The 22,811-nt window shown below is 39.6% G+C and overlaps 1 protein-coding gene across 2 annotated transcripts; it reads left to right on the forward strand.

Annotated features, from left to right (window-relative positions):
• The first annotated feature begins 12,951 nt into the window (after positions 1-12,951).
• On the forward strand, positions 12,952-22,506 carry LOC131427798 (protein transport protein Sec24C). Of its 2 annotated transcripts, XR_009229313.1 has the most exons (11): positions 12,952-13,106; positions 13,228-13,352; positions 13,426-14,073; positions 18,784-19,668; positions 19,731-20,019; positions 20,085-20,245; positions 20,395-20,563; positions 20,628-21,224; positions 21,291-21,484; positions 21,548-22,089; positions 22,163-22,506. XR_009229313.1 is itself a non-coding variant. In XM_058591313.1 (10 exons), exons 2-10 carry the CDS (start codon positions 13,254-13,256, stop codon positions 21,689-21,691), a joined length of 3,186 nt encoding a protein of 1,061 aa, XP_058447296.1. In that variant the 5' UTR covers positions 12,952-13,106; positions 13,228-13,253; the 3' UTR covers positions 21,692-22,506. The 2 variants fall into 2 exon arrangements, 1 of the variants encoding a protein (XP_058447296.1); XM_058591313.1 differs by having other exon boundaries at positions 21,548-22,506.
• The last annotated feature ends 305 nt before the right edge of the window (positions 22,507-22,811 follow it).

A 22,811-nucleotide genomic window follows, 5' to 3' on the forward strand; every position in this document is an offset into this window, starting at 1 on the left:
TCACCGCCAGTTACCACAAATCTAGCGACCCCTTGTAAATGATAAAAATAATCTTCTCGAGCAACACTGTTTAAGTTACTATGGACTAGTTACCAAGGAACCCCAAAACAAATAAACATGTTTTGAAAGCGGTGGAATAGTTCTATTAGTGTTAAACTTTGTCCAAATTGAGCAGAAATGCATTTAAATGAACTCGATTTTCGGAATTTAATCGATACTATGGATGAAACCAACGAACGAGAACAATGATCTGCTTCTAGCGATTTATCCGTACACTTCAACTGTTAGCTTTTCTGGGCAGTAGGATTCGATGTAATATGCCGGTGTCAAAATTGTTTTGTGTCAGTTGATTGCGCAGCAGTGGGAACAGTATTTCACCTTGTTGGCCACTATTCGAGGATTACTAGTGGAATTCCACAAAGAAATCATTTTACCGTACGTTATGCAGGTACCGCAGAGCACTAGCCTCATTCAGCTCGTTGTCGGTCATTTCCATGTCTTCCTTCTCACACAACGGTTTCAAGTCAAGACCTGAATTTTGAACTTGGCTTTATAAAAGACATAACTCATACTCCTCAATTTTTACACTCCGCTCGAGTCAGGTAAATTCATTAAAATGTTCCGTAATATAATAACCGATCTGAAATTTATTTTGTTTACATTCATCTTGCCTTTGATATGCAGTAACCAAGGTTATGGTGACTGTTATTCAAAATCAATAAATATATCAACTTGTGCTGCCAGTTTAAAAAAAATTCACTAGCGTTTTCGATTTGACATTTCCAGTTACTGAGGGGTAGTTATATTTACGATACAGTTTTGATAAACGAGTGGCAGGTCGTGTCGTCGATGTCACTGTCAATCAGGTTGATCGAGCAGCCAACTCAGGCGAAAATTCTAGCACTGAACCGATCGAGCACTGAAAAATCAAGCAGTCGAGTAAGAATTCATTACGCATTCCGTCATTTCGATAATGTGGGTTATCTCAGGATGATTATTTCAGCTCGGGTTGTGATGAAAGCGTTGCTGATGTGCGGATGGGAATCTAACGTTTTGTCTCACTACTAAAGGCGATCGTGTTCAATGATGATAATTGCAATTTAATCTGTCAAAATAGAAAGTAAAGAGAATCTCAACTTATATAATAACTTTTAAATCAACTACACTAGCTTATTTCTTTTGATTATATTCGTTTTAGAAAATTAGACATCGAGATTGTTGTGATATCATATCGCAATCGCTGCACATCAGTAGTTAGTAGTGATGTTCAGTGATTTTGATGTAATATCACAAATGTGTTCGTGTCGTTCTAAAAGTTTGTAATATTATACGAAAAGATGGATAATGTCCTATCAGAATCGTCTAAGTATTCAGTCAAGTTGATGTAATCTACTCGATACGTTGTTTCGATGTAATAAAATAAACAGAAAATTATTGCATTTGATGTTCAGTACGTCCAAATTTTTTCTCATCGATTGATAATCACATTGAAATTGTTACAATTCATTTTTGCTGTGTAGGAAAACATAATCGTCATCATTTCACCTTTGCGTCAGATTACCAATAGGAAAGATTGCGCTTTTTCGGCTATGTCACTTTTACGAGTAAATTCATTTGATAAATCATTGTAAAAATGTAAGAAAGCAGTTTTTTCTCTGTTGATTTCAATTCTTCGATTAAATTCGAACCTTCCCCCATTTTACACATCAACATTAGAAAAGGTCCCAAGTGCGATTGACAGCATCTCTTTGTTTGCTGTATCTTTCAATTACTACGGGTAATTTTATCATTTCATTTATTCTTTTCAGTGGCGAAAAGTTCGGAAATCATCCTCAATCACGAGAAGGAAATAGTTTTACTCTTTTCTCCTAGTGATTGAAGTATCGCCCTGTTTGTTGGTGCGAAGGTAAAAACTCACGATAACAAATGGAACGATAGTTTCGCCTTTCATAGGTTTTTGTGTTACCAAAATTGAGATTTTTACAGAATCAAAATTTCAAAAAATCCGAAAAAAAGAAAAACTCTATTTGTACCCTTTTGTAATAATTTGTTTTTATTCTTGTTAAAACTTTGAGCCGTCTTGGGCTTGTTTTAATTTGATCAGAATTACCGAACGAAATTAAGTGTGTACACACTTAAATTGGATTACCGACCTCAGCTGTTCAAATCTCGGTAGGTGATTTTATCGGTAAAATTCACGTTTTATCACTGCGGCACCTTGAGCACAGACTAACAGACATGACAGTATGTGTAAATTCTTATAAAAATAATTTTTCGTGATGCACTAGTTCCACCTATATTGTACTGCGCGAATTATTTACTATCTGTACACCCCTTGTGATATGTATAAGTTTTTTTACTAGTTGGTTTCCCCTCGTTTGTCAACACCGATCAGCTGCTTGCAGGGATGCCTGATTTCATCAAAATATTTGAAAATGAATCGTCACAATAAATTTTTGGATTACGTTGATAATATATTTAACTTTTTCGCGATGTTGGAAGGTAACCATTTTTTGACTCAACGTTGTTCATCTAGACTATTTTTTATTGTGTTGGAAGTTTCACCCGAAATTAAGTGGCGGCAGACCAGAAGCAAGTAAATATTGGTTCGATTTTGTATTGCGTTGGAGGATGAGAAGTAGGCACAATTATGTATATAGTTTTGGCAATATGTATTAAATCTGTACCCTGCATGAAATTCGCATGGAGGTATACAACTCAATACATTACAGGTAATTCTGTATGAATGGCAACTCTGTTGGTAAATGAAAAAAATAAACACAGTCTAGATGACAGACAGGATGTTTTTGATAGGGTAACGTGGCGCCATCATGACATATGTGAGTACTGTCCCAAATAAAGGAATATTCAAAATGACCGTTAAAATGATTGAAGAATCTAATTTGAGTGTCCTGTCTGTTAGTCTGTGCCTTGAGGTACTGCCAAATACAAATTATAATACGGAACACTTGGACCAATTTTCGAGGACACATTTTACGCTATGTGGTACACTGTCTGAGTGACTTTATAAAATTTTCCATACAACTGGCAACGCTGAGGGGTACAATTTATTTCACCATAGTTACTGTTTATTATTCTGATCCCTAAGGTTATATCAGTAAAAATTTGCTATCAGGATTGTTTATTATTGTAAAGTAAGTTGAAAAGCGTTTTATATTCTTAGTAATAATCTAATAAATCCCAATAATCCTTTGGGGGGGGGGGGGGGGGGGGGGGTATCAATGACAGCATGTGTATTCGTGTATCCTTTATTTTTCGACTTTTCCTTGCTCGCTGTTTTTCCTGCGTCAGGTTCGTACAGTACGACACTCGACGCGTCGCGGACGACGTCGGACATATAGTCGCAGAAAGTTCGTAAATTTACATGCACAACACCTCGTCTGTAACCAGCCCACATTAGCTTTTGATCCGCTGGTAGCTTTCCCACAAGCTCCTGCAAAAGCGTAGGGTTCGCCAAATGCGCCTGTTCGTCAGCTGCTTCAATATGATCACACAATGCTTGCACTGCCATCCCATATTCAATTATTCCTTCCAGTTTTTCCGATTTAGGAGCAGGAATTGCTCGTACATCTCGCAGCAACGAGTTTATCAACACCTCCGGTCGCCCATACCGCATGCGAAGCGTTTCGATGACGTGTGGCACCGCCTGGGGTAACACCAATCGGCTACGAACAGTCTCAAGTGCGTGTCCTTTGAGACATCGTTGAAGTCGAACCATATTTTCACCGTCTGTATAGCCACAAGCTTTCGTAGTGTAATTGAAGTTAGAGATAAATATCGGCCAGTCCGAAGGATTGCCGGAAAAACAGGGAAGATCACGAGCCAGCGAATGCCGCGCTGCAATCTGTTGGGGGGTTGGGGATAAATTCACTCGCGTATTGGACGGAAGGTCGCGGGTCAGAAACTGCCGTTCTGTAAGCTGTTGCGGGTTTGAGGGCGAATTCACTCTTGTATTCCGTGAAAGTATGGGGCGATTCCTTTGATTTGCAGCTCCATACAAATTGAACATACTATCACGGTTGTTTAACTGTTCGTCAGCAACAGTATCGTTATATGTATTGGTATTGGTCGTGGGGGGATTTGTTGATAAAGACTGACAAGGATTGTTAATTAAGACATGACGATTTTCTACTTCAGGGGCTTTCGGACGGGATTTTGTTATTGTACCAGTAGCCTTTACCTGTGTGTTGTTTGACATGTGCAGTCCGGTAAGTAGCTTCTTACATTGCTCCAATTGCTCTCGTAAATCGATGATTTGCTCCTGAGCTAGTTTCTGCTGGTCGCAGGCATCCAGCTGTCTCTGTGACTGCTGCGATTTCGCTGCACCAGGCTCGATCTCCGGTGATACTCCTAACTGTTTTTCATCCGATGAGTCTGTGGGTCCCGCTGGTGGCTCGGTTTCGATCTGGGAGGCTGCTAGTGGATCGACAATTACACCCAATGCGCCTTCTCCTGATGAATCCAGCCATTCGTTCACCCGGTTTTGGGCAGAGCGGCGGCTCGCACGACTTTTTTGACTCCTAATTTCTTCCATAACGGTGGCATTGAACAATTTTTGTTGTTCTTCCAGGAACTTCTTTTGCAGCTCTAGTTCGACACGTTGTTTCTCCAACTCTTGTCTCTCCACTAGCCGTTGCATTGTATCAGCTAGTAGAGAAGCATGACCTGAAACACTGTTTACCGATGATGCATTAGCTGCTAAATTGCATTTAGAACAGCTCCACGCTCTCTCGCTGACCGAACTCGTGACTCCCACACAGGAATAGTGCCACCATTCGTTGCATCTGTCGCATTGGACCATATCGTCCACCGTATCGGGTCTATCACATGCGGCGCAGTTGCTTTCAGCATCGTTGAGGTTAGGACTCGGTAGCGGGCTTCTTACCACGGGCATGATATGAATTTTGAAGATTTGTTGGGTCGGTTTCGGCTAAGAAAGTTTCGCCAAGTGACGGTCTGCTCACTGTTCTGACAGTCGTTTATTTACGGTACATTACGCTTCAACTAGAAGGGAATTCATTTAGACATATTATAGATATCAAATTAAGGAACTTACAATTCAGTGCGCTTTTTCACTTAGCTTAGCCGACGCAAATTCTAATCGTACAATTGCTAGATCTATTCGAAATATACAGCAACCAATTATGTGCAATTCAGTAAATTATAAACTCACAATTTATCACGTGAACTAACGAAAACGATCTGTCCGTACAATCCAACGAAATGTCCACGTTTTGTCGTGAATACGACTTACTTTACTATGGGGCGCCTTTTCAAAATTTACCCTCTGAGAGAGTGATAAGTTTTTGATCGTGAATATCTCCTGTTATATCTAACGAATCAACATAATTCTTGCTACATGCCATCGGAAATATGATCACAATTTTATGATAAAACTTTCAGTTGTGTGACACATTCTTAAATAGTTCACAATTAAACTTTTCTGAAATGTTTGGTATAAACGAGTATCAAAGAGGATAATTCATATGGCGCGTTTGCCTTTCTCGTATTTTGAAAGCTCATAGCTCAGTGATCTGTAGAAGGATTTATATAATCTAACTACCAATAGAATCGAAAATATTCAACTTGAACGTGTATTACAACAATATTGAAGTTTTTCAATAGTACACTATTGAAAAACCTGTTTGATTTAACCCATGACAGCACCAGCCAATCAGAACGCGAGATGTCTGTATCTATACAAGAGCATCCATATAAAAGTTGAATGGTTCACTTTTCCTATCATTTGCTGAGCAACTCTCCCCGAAACAAGACACACGAGAGCAACATCGAGGACCTGTCGTCTCATTGTTTCCCGATATGAATGCACGAGACACCGTCAGCACAATGAAACCGAAAAAGGCAGCCAAAAAGTCCAGCAAGGCCCATTGCCGAAACAAGACACACACGAGAACCATCTCAGATCTCAATATTTCCTATCAAAAGATTCATCAAGATGGGAGTTAAAATAATTTGCACCGTCACTAACACATTCAATTACGAACGGCAATGCGAAAGCGAAAGTGATGATTTTGAACACATCTTTATACTAGTTTACAAATATGCCGTGCGAAACAGAGTTGCCACAGATCAATATGTATTTTTGTCGCGAGTACTTTAGTATGCGGCCGAAAACAAAAATTGTTAGAACAAATGTTTCCACTTGATTTGCGTATTCTACTTTCCAGGCGTATCAGAACTGGCTAAACTTAAAGCAATTCTAAATATTTCTTTATCACAGTGATGTGGTCATCCTGAAAAGGACGGGGTTTTCAACGGATGGCCAGCTGCAGATGGCGAGGGATGATTTTCGTTTTCGTTGTCATGGGCAGCATTACCGGTCAACTCCAACACTTCGGCAACCAAGTACTCCATCACTGCCGCCAGATAGACCGATGCACCAGCACTGACACGCTCGGCGTAGTTCCCCTTCCGAGGCAAACGATGGATTCTGCCGCCAACTGGGCACTTCAGACCAGCACGGTTTGAGCGGGACTTTGCCTTGCCCTTAATTGTTCCTCCACAATATGCTGTGTTGTTGCTCGACGACCCATTCAGTATTACTGGCTGCCGCTCTGCTAACTCTCTCTTTTATATCGTTTCACTGTTTCCCGTTCTGCGTATAGGAAAGGAATTCTAACAAAGGGGACGTCCTACCGTGCTACCACTAGCACGTATAAAAGGAAATGTGATGTGAGAAATAGCGTCATTTAAGTTAAAGCAGCTACTCTGTACGTACGAGACACCGTCAGAACGATGGCTCCGAAGACAGGTAGAAAAGCAGATTTGTACCGTCACTAACACATTCAATTACGAACGGCAATGCGAAAGCGAAAATGATGATGTTGAACACATCTTTATACTAGTATGGGGTGGTGTGAAAATATGCCATGCGAAACAGGGTTGCCATATATACAGGTTAATCTGTATTATTATTATTACTATCATTATTATTATTAGAATCATTCTTGCATACCGAAGATCGTAGATACATTTCAGACCAGGCCATTGCAATTGTCTCGTACTGAAATTTCGAGAAGAATCAGATATCTTCGAACTTCATAGCTTCAATAAAAATAAACTACAAATTTGTCGTACCTAGCTTCCTATATTAGCAAATTAAAAAGGAATTGTTTCAAGTTTGGAATATATAGTTGTAGAATAGTAGCTGTTTAATGTAACTAAACTGTACTTTAATGTAGGTAAATCGCTTCAAATTCTATTAGTGAAAAAGAGGAAAGCTTGCACAATTCATACAATCAATCAACTAACTGATATTCGGAAAAGTGATGGGAGCGTGTCAGTTTTTTCGTATTCACGACATCCAGTTATGTCTCTGACATTACTCACCCGCCTTTTTGTACTTCACAACGGCCTGACAGCTGCTCGTTACTCAAGGTGACAGTAATTCGACCGCCGTGAACGTAGTGGCCAGTTTTCTCATTATGCTGGCAGCGTTGCCGGATCGTCTGCTGCGTCAACAACGGCGTTTTTACAAGGAGATTTGGAAGAAGAAATCTACATGGAGCAGCCCCCGTAAAATCAGGAGAGCCCTGTATGGTTTGCCGCTTAAACAAGGCGTTGTATGGACTCAAACAGTCAAGCAGAGTCTGGAACATTAAGCTCGATACTGCATTGAAGAGTTTCGGACTAATGGCTTCAGAATACGATCCATGCCTGTACTACTGGATCCAAGATGATAAGATTCTTTTTATTGCCGTGTATGTTGACGATGTGCTGATATTCTCCAACGACGACCAATTGAAGAATAATGTCAGGAACAAGCTGAGCAGTAGATTCCGCATGAAAGATTTGGGATCTGCTGCAAGCTGTTTGGGTATTCGGATCGTTCGCAAGAAGAATTCTGTTATGCTGGATCAAGAAACTTACATCAATTCCATCTTGCGTCGCTTCAACATGCAAGATGCGAAAGCTGTTACCACACCGATGAATGCCGCAGACAAGCTAACGAAGGAAATGTCACCAAAGACACCTGAGGAAACTGAGAGGATGAAGAACATTCCATACCAACAAAGACATCATATTAACAAGATATCCAGCTCGCACATTTCCCGAACAAATCATTGGCAACATCCTTTTTTGCGAACATGGCGCCCTCAGGCGAGTCCGCATCGAATCTCGTACATAGAAGTAGGGGAGAGAAACGTCACATTCGTGCGCGCCAAAATAGCAGCACTGCGCACCCATGCAATTAACATGAATTGTTGAATGTGATGCCGTGCGATGGCGTTGCTGAACTGAAAATTGATTTCGCTCTAAGCTGACAGGGTCTGATACCAAGAAGCTGTTGGATGCCTGATGTATCTTTCACAATGCACTAGACCAGATATCTTGTTTGCTGTTAACCTTAGGTAGGTTCAACAATAATCCTGGACCGAAGCACTGGGAAGCAGTCAAGCATCTCTTACGTTACCTGAGAGGAACATCGACTATGAAGCTATGCTATTTTACGAATGCCAACTCAAAACTCATCGGATATTCCGATGCAGACTGGGCATCAGATCTAGATGACAGGAGATCAACGAGCGGCTACATATTCTTGCTGCAAGGAGGAGCAATATCCTGGAGCTGTAAACGGCAGACTACTGTTTCGCTATCGACTTGTGAGGCCGAGTACATGGTCTGTCTGCTGCTGTACAAGCAGCATCCTGGTGGGAAGGACTGATGTCACAACTGAGAGAAAAAGACCCAATCGAATTGCGATGCGACAACCAGAGCACAATTTGTATTGCTCGCAACGGCGAATACACACACTTAAATTGGATTACCGACCTCAGCTGTTCAAATCTCAGTAGGTGATTTTATCGGTAAAAATCACGTTTTATCATCATTTCACCTTTGCGTCAGATTACCAATAGGAAAGATTGCGCTTTTTCGGCTATGTCACTTTTACGAGTAAATTCATTTGATAAATCATTGTAAAAATGTAAGAAAGCAGTTTTTTCTCTGTTGATTTCAATTCTTCGATTAAATTCGAACCTTCCCCTATTTTACACATCAACATTAGAAAAGGTCCCAAGTGCGATTGACAGCATCTCTTTGTTTGCTGTATCTTTCAATTACTACGGGTAATTTTATCATTTCATTTATTCTTTTCAGTGGCGAAAAGTTCGGAAATCATCCTCAATCACGAGAAGGAAATAGTTTTACTCTTTTCTCCTAGTGATTGAAGTATCGCCCTGTTTGTTGGTGCGAAGGTAAAAACTCACGATAACAAATGGAATGATAGTTTCGCCTTTCATAGGTTTTTGTGTTACCAAAATTGAGATTTTTACAGAATCAAAAATTCAAAGCTTTTATCCGAAAAAAAGAAAAACTCTATTTGTACCCTTTTGTAATGATTTGTTTTCATTCTTGTTAAAACTTTGAGACCGTCTTGGGCTTGTTTTAAATTTGATCAGTATCTAACGAGGAAAATAGATTGGAAAATGACATGCGAATGAAACTTTTCACTTTCACTACTAGAGGGGTACATGTGTGAGGATGATGATTGCGACTTTATGGGCGATCTTGCAACACCCAAGATTCAGTTTTAAACAATGAAAATTTTCAGTTCCACTTGTAGTATGGGTAGGGGCTGCAAGTTCGATGAAATTTTGGGGGGGGGGAGGGGGCAAAAAAAATTATTACTACAGATTAATAAACTTTTCAATATATAAAGCATTTTTATAACGGAATCGGAAAGGTTAGAGCAAATAAAAAGCAACCAAGTAAAAATCACAAACATTTCGAACGAAGCATATTGACATCCGTCACCACTTCATCCGAGATGCACTGGATTGAAGAACTGTCAGCCTTTCTTTACGTTCAAACAAGTGAGCAAGTAGCAGATGGTTTAACCAAACCACTCCAACGAATAAAGCTTGAAAATAATCGAAAGGCGATGGAATTGTTGATTTGAAGTCAACAGGTTAAGGAGGAGTGTTGAAGAACAGTAACCTGTGACTTAACACTTATCATGGTAGGCATAGATAATAAAATTTCATTGAATAAAATTATTATCCTTCTAAACGTCAATCAGAACAGTTCAGTTTCTTTTCGCATTCTCAATAGTATTACCAAAGATAAACTGAAGATGGAGTGGTCGGTGATTTTCCATGGTCCATCAAAATACGATGGCTTCGGTTCACTGTCAAAACTTTATGTTGAACTGTAACTAGTGATTCGTTTGAAATATTGTTAAGCAATATTTATAGTTCATTCATCGCAAAAATATATCTCAGATTGAAGTTGACACATGTCGTTGGATAAACAATCTATCTATACTCAGAACACTGCGTTGAGCTTTACTGTTGAATTCCAACATTTACGAAGTAGTATTTTTTTGGATGCGTCATTACCACTTGATGCAGAGCTAGTCACATATATTGAACAAGATTTGGAAATCAGTCACATATTTTATTTTATTCCAAAGCCACATTTTTTATTTTATTCCAGTATGTCGATTCAGTTTCAAGAGTATACAATAAGGCTGAACTTACGTTATTGTCTGGAAAATCAGTTCTGAATATTAGTTGATACCGTTGGTATAGCATTGGATGTGAGACGGAAATGATTTTATCATTGTAACGCACGAGAAAACAAAAAAAAGTAGCAAAATATTATAAAACAATTTGTAGCTGGTGTAATTTTCAATTGTCATTGATTTTCCCGTTAGTTTATTTTATTTATATAGTTATTATCATCAGGTTTCTTATTAATTATGAAAGTGTTGTAAAAATACATGAATTATTTGTTGATAAAAATTTTAACTGGTTTTGCAGCAATGCTCTAGATTTATCCACGTAGTTGTTAAGAGTGATATGTGTTTCCAATTTTTCCTTTAAACTTTAATAAATCCAACAGATGCTCTTTCAAACCGCTACGTTAACAAATGCCCTATACAATGACGTATGGCTTGGTAGTTTCAGCTAGATCTCCGTCAAGGTTTACCGGTAATCGAACACGCACTGTCCACCGGTGTAGGATCTAAAATCAGCAATTGTTACAGGGTTGATACTGGGATTTTTTTTCTTGAACAGCTTGACCAACTGTCGGAGGCCAAACCAAACGCCATGTACTGATCCACTCTTTTATTTCTAATATGATTTATTTATAAATAACTGGCTATCCATGGATACCATCATTACCACTGAGCCCTAGAACTGAGGAGTAAATCAAATGATATTTTCGAACAGTTCACCGGTTCCCGCATACGCATGGCTGCCAGATGGCTGACCAATCGCTGCCAGCTGGAAAAATATGGCTGGCAGACATTCTGGTGACCGACTGCCTCACCGCTGCCAGATATACAACTCAAACGATACAACCGTATCCACCAGGATTTTTCCACATTGAAATTTTTGACATTTTCAGCGAAGGTGAGAAGATGAAAACGCTCGGCTAACTTAGATACAGGCGACTTTGTTTTGTCAAATTGGATTTGACAACCGTCATTGAATCAATTTTGGCAGCCGTCTGGTGGCCATGGCTGCCCAGGTAGCCAATACGCTATGCGGGTTCACGAACCGGGACCAAAAATTTTGCTTATGCTTATATGGTACCTAGTAATCTTGAGTTTATTTTTGGTATTACCAAATACAAATTATAATACGGAATACTTCGACAAATTTTCAAGGACACATTTTGCATCGTGCGATACACTGTCATGATACACTGTCAGAGTGACAATGTACTTTAACGAGTTTTCTATAAAACTAGCAACATTGAAGGGTAAGAACAAGCTCACCATAGTTACTGTTTATAATAGTGAAAAATAAATAAACAAACAGTTTTTATCTGATAATCAAGATCACAAGCGAAATGTAAGTTAAACAATAATCTAGAATGATTGAGCCACCATGAATATACTACTAGCTTTATTGATATTTGTAGATTCGTGGGTGTTTGTGTTCATTTTTCATCTTTTGTGCTAGTGCCGGTGATATTTAGACTGATTGTTGCAGTTTAATACAGCAACGATAAACATAAACAAACAAGTTTATTTTGCACCGTAGCAACTAGCATAAAGCGTTGCCAGAAACGATCTCCTTCCACATTTTCAAACTATCGCAATGAAAGGGAGTAATTTGCTAGGCTTACTTGTTCAGGCTGTGAACCAAACATTGGCGGTTCGTTTGTATGGGACTTAGGGGTATTATTATTTGTATTTGGTATTACCGCCTATTGATTTATTCCCCTAGCGTTCAAAATAACCTCCACCGAACCGAAACAAATTCCGAATCTTGATATTTGTTTACATATCATCTAATAAAATCAAAAATGATTACACGAAATAAAAGAAAATATATTTTCTTACGTTTTCTAATGAACAGTTATTGTAACAGATTCTAAAATTCTACAATATAATTGAAATTATATGAGTTCCCCATAAGAGCCCGTGTAAAATTCAATCATCATCTTAAGAGAGGTTCAAAGAATGGCGCGTCAGGTAAAATTAGTTTTGCGTTAGATTGCCAATCTGTAGATATGCAATGAAATCATTTATAAATCAAAAATGAAACTTAAAAGCCGCATCAGGTTTTGCGGTAGAATGTTAATATGGATAATTTTTGCTCATCGTGCAGAAACAATTTTCGTTAAAATGTTTCGTCAAGTTACGTGGCATCACACAACGAAATGTCAATCAAACCAAAATCAAACTCCGTGTTACACGGTAACGAACGACTGAAGCAAAACTAAAAATATTCTAGGGAATTATTATTTTGTGCAACTTCGTATAAGTGCTATGAATTTGTAGCTATATTGAAACTAAAGCTTCATCAATTGTTCCTTTTAATTTCGATCTATAACCGTTACCTCAAAACTGACTAACAAATTATTTTCGTTAAACTAAATTCTAAACTAAATATATTTTCTTCAAACTATTCTTGAATTAATGTGTACTGATAGTGAAAAAGAGCGACGTTTTGACGTCTATCTGTTTTCTTGTGCATGTCTGACGTGGAAACTTAAGCAAAATTTTTTAATCGAGAGTTTTTATAGATTTATTTCTTTCGAATTATGATAAAGATTGTTCTTTTTGGCGAAAACGGATTCATTCACATAGCTTAATATAGAAAAAGGTAAATTTTCGCATAACATATACATATTTACAAGAATTCGTGCTTCGTATTGACAATGTTTCAAGTCATTGAAACAAATTGGAAAAGCTTATAGCTAATACTAACTTGTGTTTCATTGCAGTAATACATTTAAAAAAGATATTCAAAATGAATCCACCCATGACTTCGTATAGTCAACCTCCACAGGGGTGGACTCAACCAGGTGTGGGTCAACCTGCACAACCACCTATGAATGGGGCTCAAAACGTAAGTCTATCATTTACTATCTGTAAGGTTTGTGCTAGCTTCATCAAAGTCTAACAGAATATTCTATTTGCAGCTTCCAAATCAATTTCAAAATATGTCAATTGGTCCGTCTAAAGCTAACTTCAATGGCCCACCGTTTCCTGGCCAGCCAGTGGTAGGTCGCCCTTCAACGTCAGCGCCCGGACCTGGTAATTTTCCCACAGCACCCCAAGTCCAAGCCCCATTACAAAACGGACCACCACCAGCAGGATACTCCCGACAACAAGCACCAAACTATAGCATTCCAAACGGTAATCAACAGGCTTCACCCAATCAACCTGGAATGCCACCTATGGCAGCAGTACCATCGGGGGGACCCCGAAATCAATTTCCGCCATCTGCGGCCGTACGTCCCGGACAGCCAGTGCCACCAATGGGATATCCTGCTCCATCGATTCCAGGAGCTCCACCTACTTTCCCTCCTCAAGCATCTCAACAATATCAGCAAACACCGCAACAGGCACCTCAATATCAATCACAGTATCAATCCCAAACCGGACCACATTACGCAGGTCAACCTGGACCACAGACAATGCCTCCTGGAGGTATGCCTAATCAGTATCCAGCTGGACCAACCGGACCTGGTATGCCTCCTTCAAATGTTGGTAACGTTCCCGGTTATCCACAGCAACCAGGACAGATGTTGGCTGGATCCCATATGCCGCCGCAACACGGTTACAACGTGAGTACAAATCCAATAAATTTACAGCATTCAAGTACGTTAGATGGCCGCATAACTCTTCATCTTGATCAATCATGAAACTACAAAAGTTATTAGGGCGATACTTTAATTGCTAAGACAAGATAACGTATCAATTGTTTAAAGAATTTCAGAGCGAATTTCAACGTAAAATATTGTAGGCCGTAAACTGCATAATTCATGCATGGAGCATAAAAGTAAACAAACCGAGAAAGGATGGATTTTTCATATAGTTGAAATTCCGTCACTTGCCATTCAAAAAGAACCACAAAAACTACTGTACGCATTTCATTTCTATAAATCAAATTTCTGTCAAATAGCGTTTAATTGAGTTTAATCGAAATAGTGCATGAGAGTAAATCAACCAGCTGGATAAATAATAAGTAATCAATATCCAGTATAGAATATTTTTCATTGCGTTTTACTATGGCTTGTTGAGAGCTGTAAAAAAAATCATGTTCTCATCACAGTAAAACCTGTATTCAAGTAAACGCGCTAACGGTGGCAATGCACACAAAACGAATTCTGTATAAACGAATGTGAATCGCGTTCGGACCTCGAAAAAATATTCGACAGTTATAACCCAGTCATAAGTCTGTTAGCAAAAACTGAATATAGAACCTTCAGCACTATCCAGTCTAGCGAAGATAGCTGCTTGCTATGATTGGTGGAGTTAGACACTCTCTGTTACCGAGAGAAGGAGAAACAGTGGCATGGGTGAACATTTTTCGCTCCCTTCCATTACCGTGCATAGACAGCCATTCCGATGGCTCACGCTTCCTCAAAATCGATATAGTTCAAGCAGGTATATTCATGAACCTCACACGCCGTGAAGCATGTATCTTCACTGCTTCGTTCATCTAAACCCTATAAATCCTTCAACTTAGTGTTCGAATTTGAATGGCATTTTTTCTTGTAAACTTAATTATCAAGATTCAGTTTGCACCAAACTGCAAAAATTGTTAATTTTCGCGTAAGTAACGTCGCATCCTCAGAGCTGCGAATACCATGGTAGATTTTGAGGTCAGCTGCGAAAAATATCCGCGGAGAAAAATTGACATCGTTAAAGTACTACAAGAAGATCAAAGGGTCGAGGTGGCTCCCCTGCGGAGAAGGATTAAAAAATGTTCCCAAATATAATCGTCAATTTTAATCCCAAGTAAAGATTCTTGTGGTTTGATTGTATTCATCGAAGGAAAAAACCAAGTCGATCAAATTTTGCAAGTGTGATGTCATGTTTTTTTTTATCGAAGGCAGAGGAAAGATAGATGTAGATGACGTTCGTTTTAAAACCGCTTCAAATGGCGTTGGTCACGTAAGATGAAATGGTTGAAAATTGTCAGTATTACTTTTTCGAACAGCATAAAAATAGCGTTTATACAAGTAATGCCTCGCTAGTTGTTTACATCTCTTTTATTGCTTTTCGTATAGAGTGGAAACATAAATAAAGCTTTCCATAAATTGGGGAATGCTCCCGTAGCCGTACATTCTAAATGAATATCAAAGGGGGCGGTTAACCCGGCTGAATATTTTTTATGATGACTTTTCGTATGTCGCCTGGGCCTGCAAAAATGGAAGCTCTCATACCAACGATTTTCGTTTGCAGCTTTTTCCCGTACCCGGGTCGGGTGTTCGGATCGAATTCGGGAATAATTTTTCTTCCAAACCCCTACCCGTTAAAAACTTAAATTCTTTATCCGTACCCGACCCGAACTCGAAAAAGTTCGAGTATTCGAGGTCAAAAATCCTAAACCCGACCCGTACTCGTTTAAAATGAAAAAAAACGTCACCTGAACCCGACCAGAGCTGCTAAATGTCACTATCAACTAGCAACTTTGCACGACGAAAATTGGAAAGTTTATGTCACTGGAGTGCTAGCAAGTGCCAACCAAGCTCTACCAATCATCATATATTGAGTGTCTGAGAGCCTGCCGATGCGATTGATATTATCTTCATTTCTCCTGTCACTGCTTGATTACGATGTGACTAAATATTAATCAAGCAGCATAAACATTGAATTGAATTATTAAACTCCAAACAAGCAACAATGAACTTTATCAATTTATGTTAATAGGAGAATGAGAGAGAGAACAAAATGCGTCACCTGTCTTTGACTGAGTATACTTCTACTAGGTCATTGAACTATCGAGTATCTCATTTGACAGACACTTTGACCGTACCGATTACAGTTGACGATGATTTTAGTCACGGTCATTTGACATGATTGACAATTTGCAGCTCTGAACCCGACAAATACCCGTCGAGTTCGAGATTTGGTCGGATTTCAACTACCCGAAACCTGATTATCTCTATTGCACGTTCAGTCGATGACGAGAAGTTTTCCAGCTACTGACCTATAAGAGATAAGTGAGGAGATCAGTAAACTGAGGAATAACAAAGCCGTGAAATTTTCCAATTCGAAAATTTTTTCTTTCTTTTTTTAATCAAACAATCGCACTAACCGTCCGTTGTGAGTTCTGAAATACAACTGATTTATTTACAAATTTTTGAGGTTAGTTTACACTTTTCTTACATCTATGTTAGTTCCCTATGCTATACATTTTCCCCTTATGGGAAATTTTCAAATAGGGAAGAGTATCGAGAATTTACCGAGGCGGATCAAGAGAATTTGAGATGAAGCGAGAAAAGAAAGAAAACGGAGAGTGATGTGCAATTCTCTTCTCACCATTGGATTGAGAACCAAAGCTGATTAATATAATTCGGCTTAGATCCTGTATGCACCAGACAGACATAACAAGTCTGCGCCATAAAACGGAGAAACACTAAAACATATACATCCTGCATGAAGATAAGGCTGACCTTTTTTTATGGCCCTAATTTCGACATGAAGGCGATCTAGCTAACAGACATTTCCTTATAAGTCTAGACCAAATGTTTATCTTGCTTTCTAAAGCAAATCTCAACACGAGTGTTTATAATCATGTTTTAGTTTCTTGTAAACAAACTATCAAACTTAATCTCGTAATCTACACCGGGGTTAATGACCAATAGAGGAAAGGAAAGTACTGGATGAATTCCAAGAATTGGGGAAAGGGAGATTCAGTCGCAAGAATAGATGGAAAGAGTGGTTGGACTTCTCCAGATCCTTTGCCGAAGTCTTTCACCGACTTCGTTGAGTCGTTCCAAATGGGAAAACCTGAAACTTGTGCCACGTCATACTCGCTATTCGACAAGTACTCCAGAGTGCGCGAATTCAACGTACACACGCATCACCTATTCGTTGGTTTAAAGGAGCATTTGCCACAATCGATTGAGATCACGACAGACTATGCACAAATATAGGTTCCCCGATAAACGCTATTGGCCAAAGCAGCGAATAATGAAGTGATTATTTAAAAGATATTTTTTTATTCAGGCCTATTTGCGTACAAGCTTTACGTGGCCGATTGAGCTGAGTTTTCAGCTAAATTTTTTTGTATTGAATCTCGTTGTCACCCTTTTTCTAGCTTCCATTTCCTTCCTGCGAGGATTGAGGGGCAGTTTGTTCGTGGTTCGTCTCGTCCTCCATTGCCGTGGTGTTGTTGTTGATTTCGTTGCTAGTTGCTGTAGATGCGCCTTGTTGTACACTGTTTGCATTTGCTGGTTGGTTGGATGGTAAGCTGTTAACTGCAGCTGGTGTACTTTGTTCTATAGGGGTTAGGTTGGATGGTTTCGTTGAAGGGGATACTTCACTGTTATTGGTGACTGTCACAGGTGTACTGGAGTTGCTTGGGGTTGGTGTGAAGGAAGCACCGTTGTTCTTTGGTGTGGTTGTCTCCTTGTCCAGTTTATCACATGGCTTACCGTAATGAACAGCTTTTTGGCAATATTGACATGTAGCCATCTGATTGTCATAGGTGATAAATGATTTGCACGGGATTCTTGTATCCTGACCAAAAGTTACATAAGGAGGTATAGGCCTTTTCAAGCGCATGCGTAACAAACGTACACCATTTAGAACACCGGGGAAAAAGTTCTTCCACTTTTCTTTTTCGATAGAGAAACTCTCCGTATTGGGACATAATTTTACGAGTATAAGAATCGGTGACGCTTGAGGGAAGATCATTCACGCACACTTCTTCCGTATATACTGGAATGTTGTACTTAATGTTCTCGTGCTCCACATAATGCTCACTATTATTGTTATTTGCGAAATGAATTGCATCCAACTCTTTGTAAAACTGGATGTAAACAACATTATTTGTCTTATCGCATTTAAGTAAATGCACACGTTTAATGTCAAGATGTATTTGCTCCTTAAGCAAACCTTCAAGTTCTCGTATCGAAGGTCGAATTTTGCACTGCCTGAAGTCAACAATAATTGTATTCTTTCGTACCGGCGGTAGCTTTTGTTCGTTAGGTTCACTCATTTTCGAAGTCGTTCTATTGTTCACTACACAATACTGTACTTGGTTTCTTTCGTCCCGATGTAAGCGGTTTTGTTTTACGTCCGAGTATCTAGGATGTTCTCGAGTCTCAGAAAGGGTACGAAAAAATGATGGACTCTCATGTCTAGTTTCGAACATTGATAGCCGATGACGGAATAGAATTAGTTGACAAATTCATGTATTTGGGCTCACTGACAGTTAAATATTTTGCACACATTAAAAACTTTACTTGAATCTCTGTTATCAGTAGTCATACTACTTTCATATATGAAATACTTTGACCTTCCAAAACCTTACTTTTCAGCAAGCTCCTGGGGCCCAGGGTTTCAATCAAATGCCCGGTCAGCAGTTTCCACAAAGTCCAACAGGTGGACTACATTACCCACAAGGGGCCATGGCATCACCGCCAGCACAGAAGCGACTCGATCCGGACAGTATGCCCAATCCGATTCAGGTGATCAACGAGAACCAACGTTTTTGTGGAGGGGTGTTTGCGACTAATCAGGCCGGTTTAGTGCCACCACTTGTGACAACAGAGTACGATACCCAGGACCAGGGGAATTCAGGCCCACGATTCATTCGCTCGTCGATGTACAACGTTCCGGCTAACACGGACATGATGAAACAAAGCGCTGTCCCGTTTGCACTGATTGTTTCACCATTCGCCCGTGTAACTGAGAAAGAACTGTCTCCACCGATCGTGAATTTCGGTGAATTAGGACCGATCCGATGCATTCGCTGCAAAGCATACATGTGTCCATTCATGCAGTTCATCGATGGCGGGCGTCGTTTCCAATGTCTGATGTGCAAGGCGACTACAGATGTCCCTGCTGAGTATTTCCAACACTTGGATCACACTGGCCAACGTATGGACAAATATGAACGTCCTGAGTTAGTGTTAGGAACCTATGAGTTTGTTGCAACAAAAGACTACTGTCGGAACAATAGTCCACCCAAAGCACCGGCGATGGTGTTTTTGATCGATGTATCCTACAATAACGTTAAATCGGGATTGGTACAACTACTTTGTGCGGAGATGAAGAATATCATTCGTAACTTGCCGATCGATACAGGTTTCGAACGTACAGCTATGAAAGTAGGCTTCATTACCTACAACAGCTCTGTCCATTTCTACAACATCAAGAGCAGTTTGGCTCAACCACAAATGATGGTTGTAGGAGACGTTCATGTAAGTATTGTTGATTGATCCTAGATTGTTTTTTTTGTTTACTGAATAGAATTTTCCTACAGGAAATGTTTATGCCATTACTGGATGGTTTCCTGGTCGACCCGGAGGAATCCAGTGCCGTGATTGATGCTCTGATGGAACAAATCCCAAAAATGTTTGGAGATACTCGCGAAACAGAAACTATTTTACTACCTGCCTTGCAAGCCGGTCTCGAAGCACTCAAGGCTTCCGAAAGTGCAGGAAAATTATACGTGTTCCATTCATCTTTACCAACAGCGGAGGCACCAGGAAAATTGAAGTCTCGTGATGATCGGAAGCTCTTAGGAACGGACAAGGAAAAAACGGTGTTAAGTATGTAACATTTGTAACATTCTGAATACCGGATGTGACATTGATTCGATCTAATTACTAAACAGCTCCCCAGTCAACTGTTTATAACATGCTCGGACAGGAATGCGTTGGTGCCGGTGTATCGGTTGATCTGTTCGTTTTCAACAATTCCTACATAGATCTTGCTACAATCGGCCAAGTGGCCAGGCTGACCGGCGGAGAAGTTTACAAATATACTTACTTCCAGGTATTTCAAAGCAATTCTCGAACGATTTTCTTTATGGTTTCGGTTATAACGTAAAACCGTCAATTGCTAGATTTTTTATTTTGAACAACAATAATTACGTTTAATCAATTTGGGATATCTTTCATATAATCATTTTTGTTTTCCAACAGGCCGATATTGATGGTCCCCGTTTGGTAAATGATGTCATTAAAAACATATCACGCCCAATAGCTTTCGATACGGTCATGCGCGTGCGTACATCAACCGGAATTAGACCAACTGATTTCTTCGGACATTTCTTCATGTCTAACACAACGGATATGGAAATTGCCAGTATTGGTAAGTAGTTAAATTAATTTTCAGTGTCATTTTAATTTTAATTCCGATCTTTTTTTATGCACAGATTGTGACAAATCAGTAGCGATTGAAATTAAACACGACGACAAGCTGACCGACGACAACGTGTTCATTCAGGTTGCTCTTCTATACACCAGTTGTTCCGGACAGCGCCGTTTGCGTGTACTGAATTTAAGTCTCAAAACTTGCAACCAACTGGCCGATTTGTTCCGGAGCTGCGATCTTGACACAACGATTCTGTTTTTTGCCAAACAAGGTCTGTTCAAGTTACTGGAGAACTCCCCTAAGGCGATCAAGGACTCACTCGTAAATCGTGCGGCCCAAATTTTGGCATGCTACAGAAAAAATTGCGCCTCGCCCACGTCCGCCGGTCAACTGATCCTACCTGAGTGTATGAAACTACTGCCACTATATATTTCGTGTTTGCTGAAGAACGATTCCTTCTCCGGCGGTTCGGATCTAACGTTGGACGACCGTTCTTACGTGATTTATTTCGTGATGAGCATGGATTTGCCAACGTCTGTTCAGTTCTTCTATCCTCGATTAATTCCTGTCCACGATGTTAAAGTGGAAGACTCCAATGTGCCTGCTTTAATTCGTTGTACGGCTGATAAGATGATGGAAGACGGTGCTTATATCTTGGGTATGTATATTATGAAATGAACATTTATTTATTGACTTTTTATTTAAAATTTGGTCCTATGTTCAGAGAATGGCGTGCACATGTTTATGTGGCTCGGTTTAGGATTGTCGTCGGAATTTACGTTGTCTGTGTTTGGAGCACAGTGCACACAGCAGATCGATACCGATCGTACGGGTTTACCAGTATTTGATAATCCACTTTCCAAGCGCATCAGAGGCATCGTCGACAGCATTCAGAATGCCAAACACCGGTGCATGAGGGTTAGTATCTTATGAGCTTTTTCAAGATTATCAGGAGTTCTAATATTGCTCAATATCTTACAGCTTACTCTGGTCAAGCAGCGTGACAAGCTAGAAAATGTATTGCGTCATTTCCTGGTCGAAGATCGAGGTATGACTGATGGTTCCGCTAGCTACGTGGACTTCCTTTGTCACATGCATAAAGAGATTCGAACGCTGCTTAGCTAGCTGGATTGTGAAGGCAATAAGTTGAGCAGTCATTTCAAGTTCAGCTGTACTAACAACTACAACAACAACAACAACTGCAGTTCATACAATACAACAAAATGTACCGCAGAATTAACGAACAACATCAACCATGCACAATGCCAACGGAAGGTGCAAAGCAGTGATTTAAATGGAAATCGTAGGGCCGCATTTCACAACCAGTATTCTCAGCGCCCACCGAGTCATGACGGAGATGACGAAAACGAAACCATCAAGGAAGAAGACGAAGAAGAGGAAGGAAGTTCGGTTCAGTCGGAGCAGCGTCACGGCTACTATACACAGTCATCATCGCCTGGCAGGAGCATCTCACAGAATCGTACCAGAGCATTGCGATATCGAAAAGCATTCATGGGAAAGTGGTAATAGTTGTAACTGTTGCAAATTATACATTATTTTTATTACTTTACGATTGTTTTTTTGTTTCAAATCTAGAATATATCTAACATGAACATGTGCGAAATTACAATAGTAAAACATGAGAAATCTGTACTAGAAAGGTGTTATGCTTAGATGTTTATACTGAATGTGTAACGAATCAATTATATCTACTTAATATATACACATAAACGAAACTACAACTGTTATGAACGCGATGCGTGGTTGGGGGTCATTTAGAAATGCTCTATGTAAGTCCAACATTTGAAGAATCCACATGCAGCGAAAAGTGATGCATCTAAACCATAGCTAATCGCTATACTTGCGTAGCCAAGAAAACTGTACCCTCAAAGGATAAACACAATATAGCAAAAATATATGAAATTATTTCAACTATAAAACTGCTCTTTCAAAGTGGGTAGACATGATAAAAAGAAACTCAATAACGAAACAGATTTATCGGTTACGTCACTTACAGCACCCGGGTTGGTGGTTCAATGCATAGAGCGCTGAACTCACAAGTCAGTCATCGTAAGCCTGACCTGGAAAAATACTTAGTGCCAGTAGGATCGTAGTACTAGCACCACTGCTACTAGTGGTTAAAATATGATTTTACTATCTTTAATTAAGTTAGGGTTATTGTACCAATAGTCATCTCTTTAGCAGCGTCCCTTACACGTGACAATATTATTGTCTATGCAATTAT

Source organism: Malaya genurostris, chromosome 2 (assembly GCF_030247185.1).
Source record: "Malaya genurostris strain Urasoe2022 chromosome 2, Malgen_1.1, whole genome shotgun sequence".
Taxonomy (NCBI): Eukaryota; Metazoa; Arthropoda; class Insecta; order Diptera; family Culicidae; genus Malaya; species Malaya genurostris.

What these genes read in the sequence shown, in the direction of transcription:
- LOC131427798 (XM_058591313.1), top strand. Translation starts at nt 13,254, where the DNA reads ATGAATCCACCCATGACTTCGTATAGTCAACCTCCACAGGGGTGGACT. An exon ending in ACAAATATACTTACTTCCAG is followed by an intron (nt 20,246 to 20,394) that starts GTATTTCAAAGC and finishes GTTTTCCAACAG; the next exon opens with GCCGATATTGATGGTCCCCG. An exon ending in CCAAACACCGGTGCATGAGG is followed by an intron (nt 21,485 to 21,547) that starts GTTAGTATCTTA and finishes AATATCTTACAG; the next exon opens with CTTACTCTGGTCAAGCAGCG.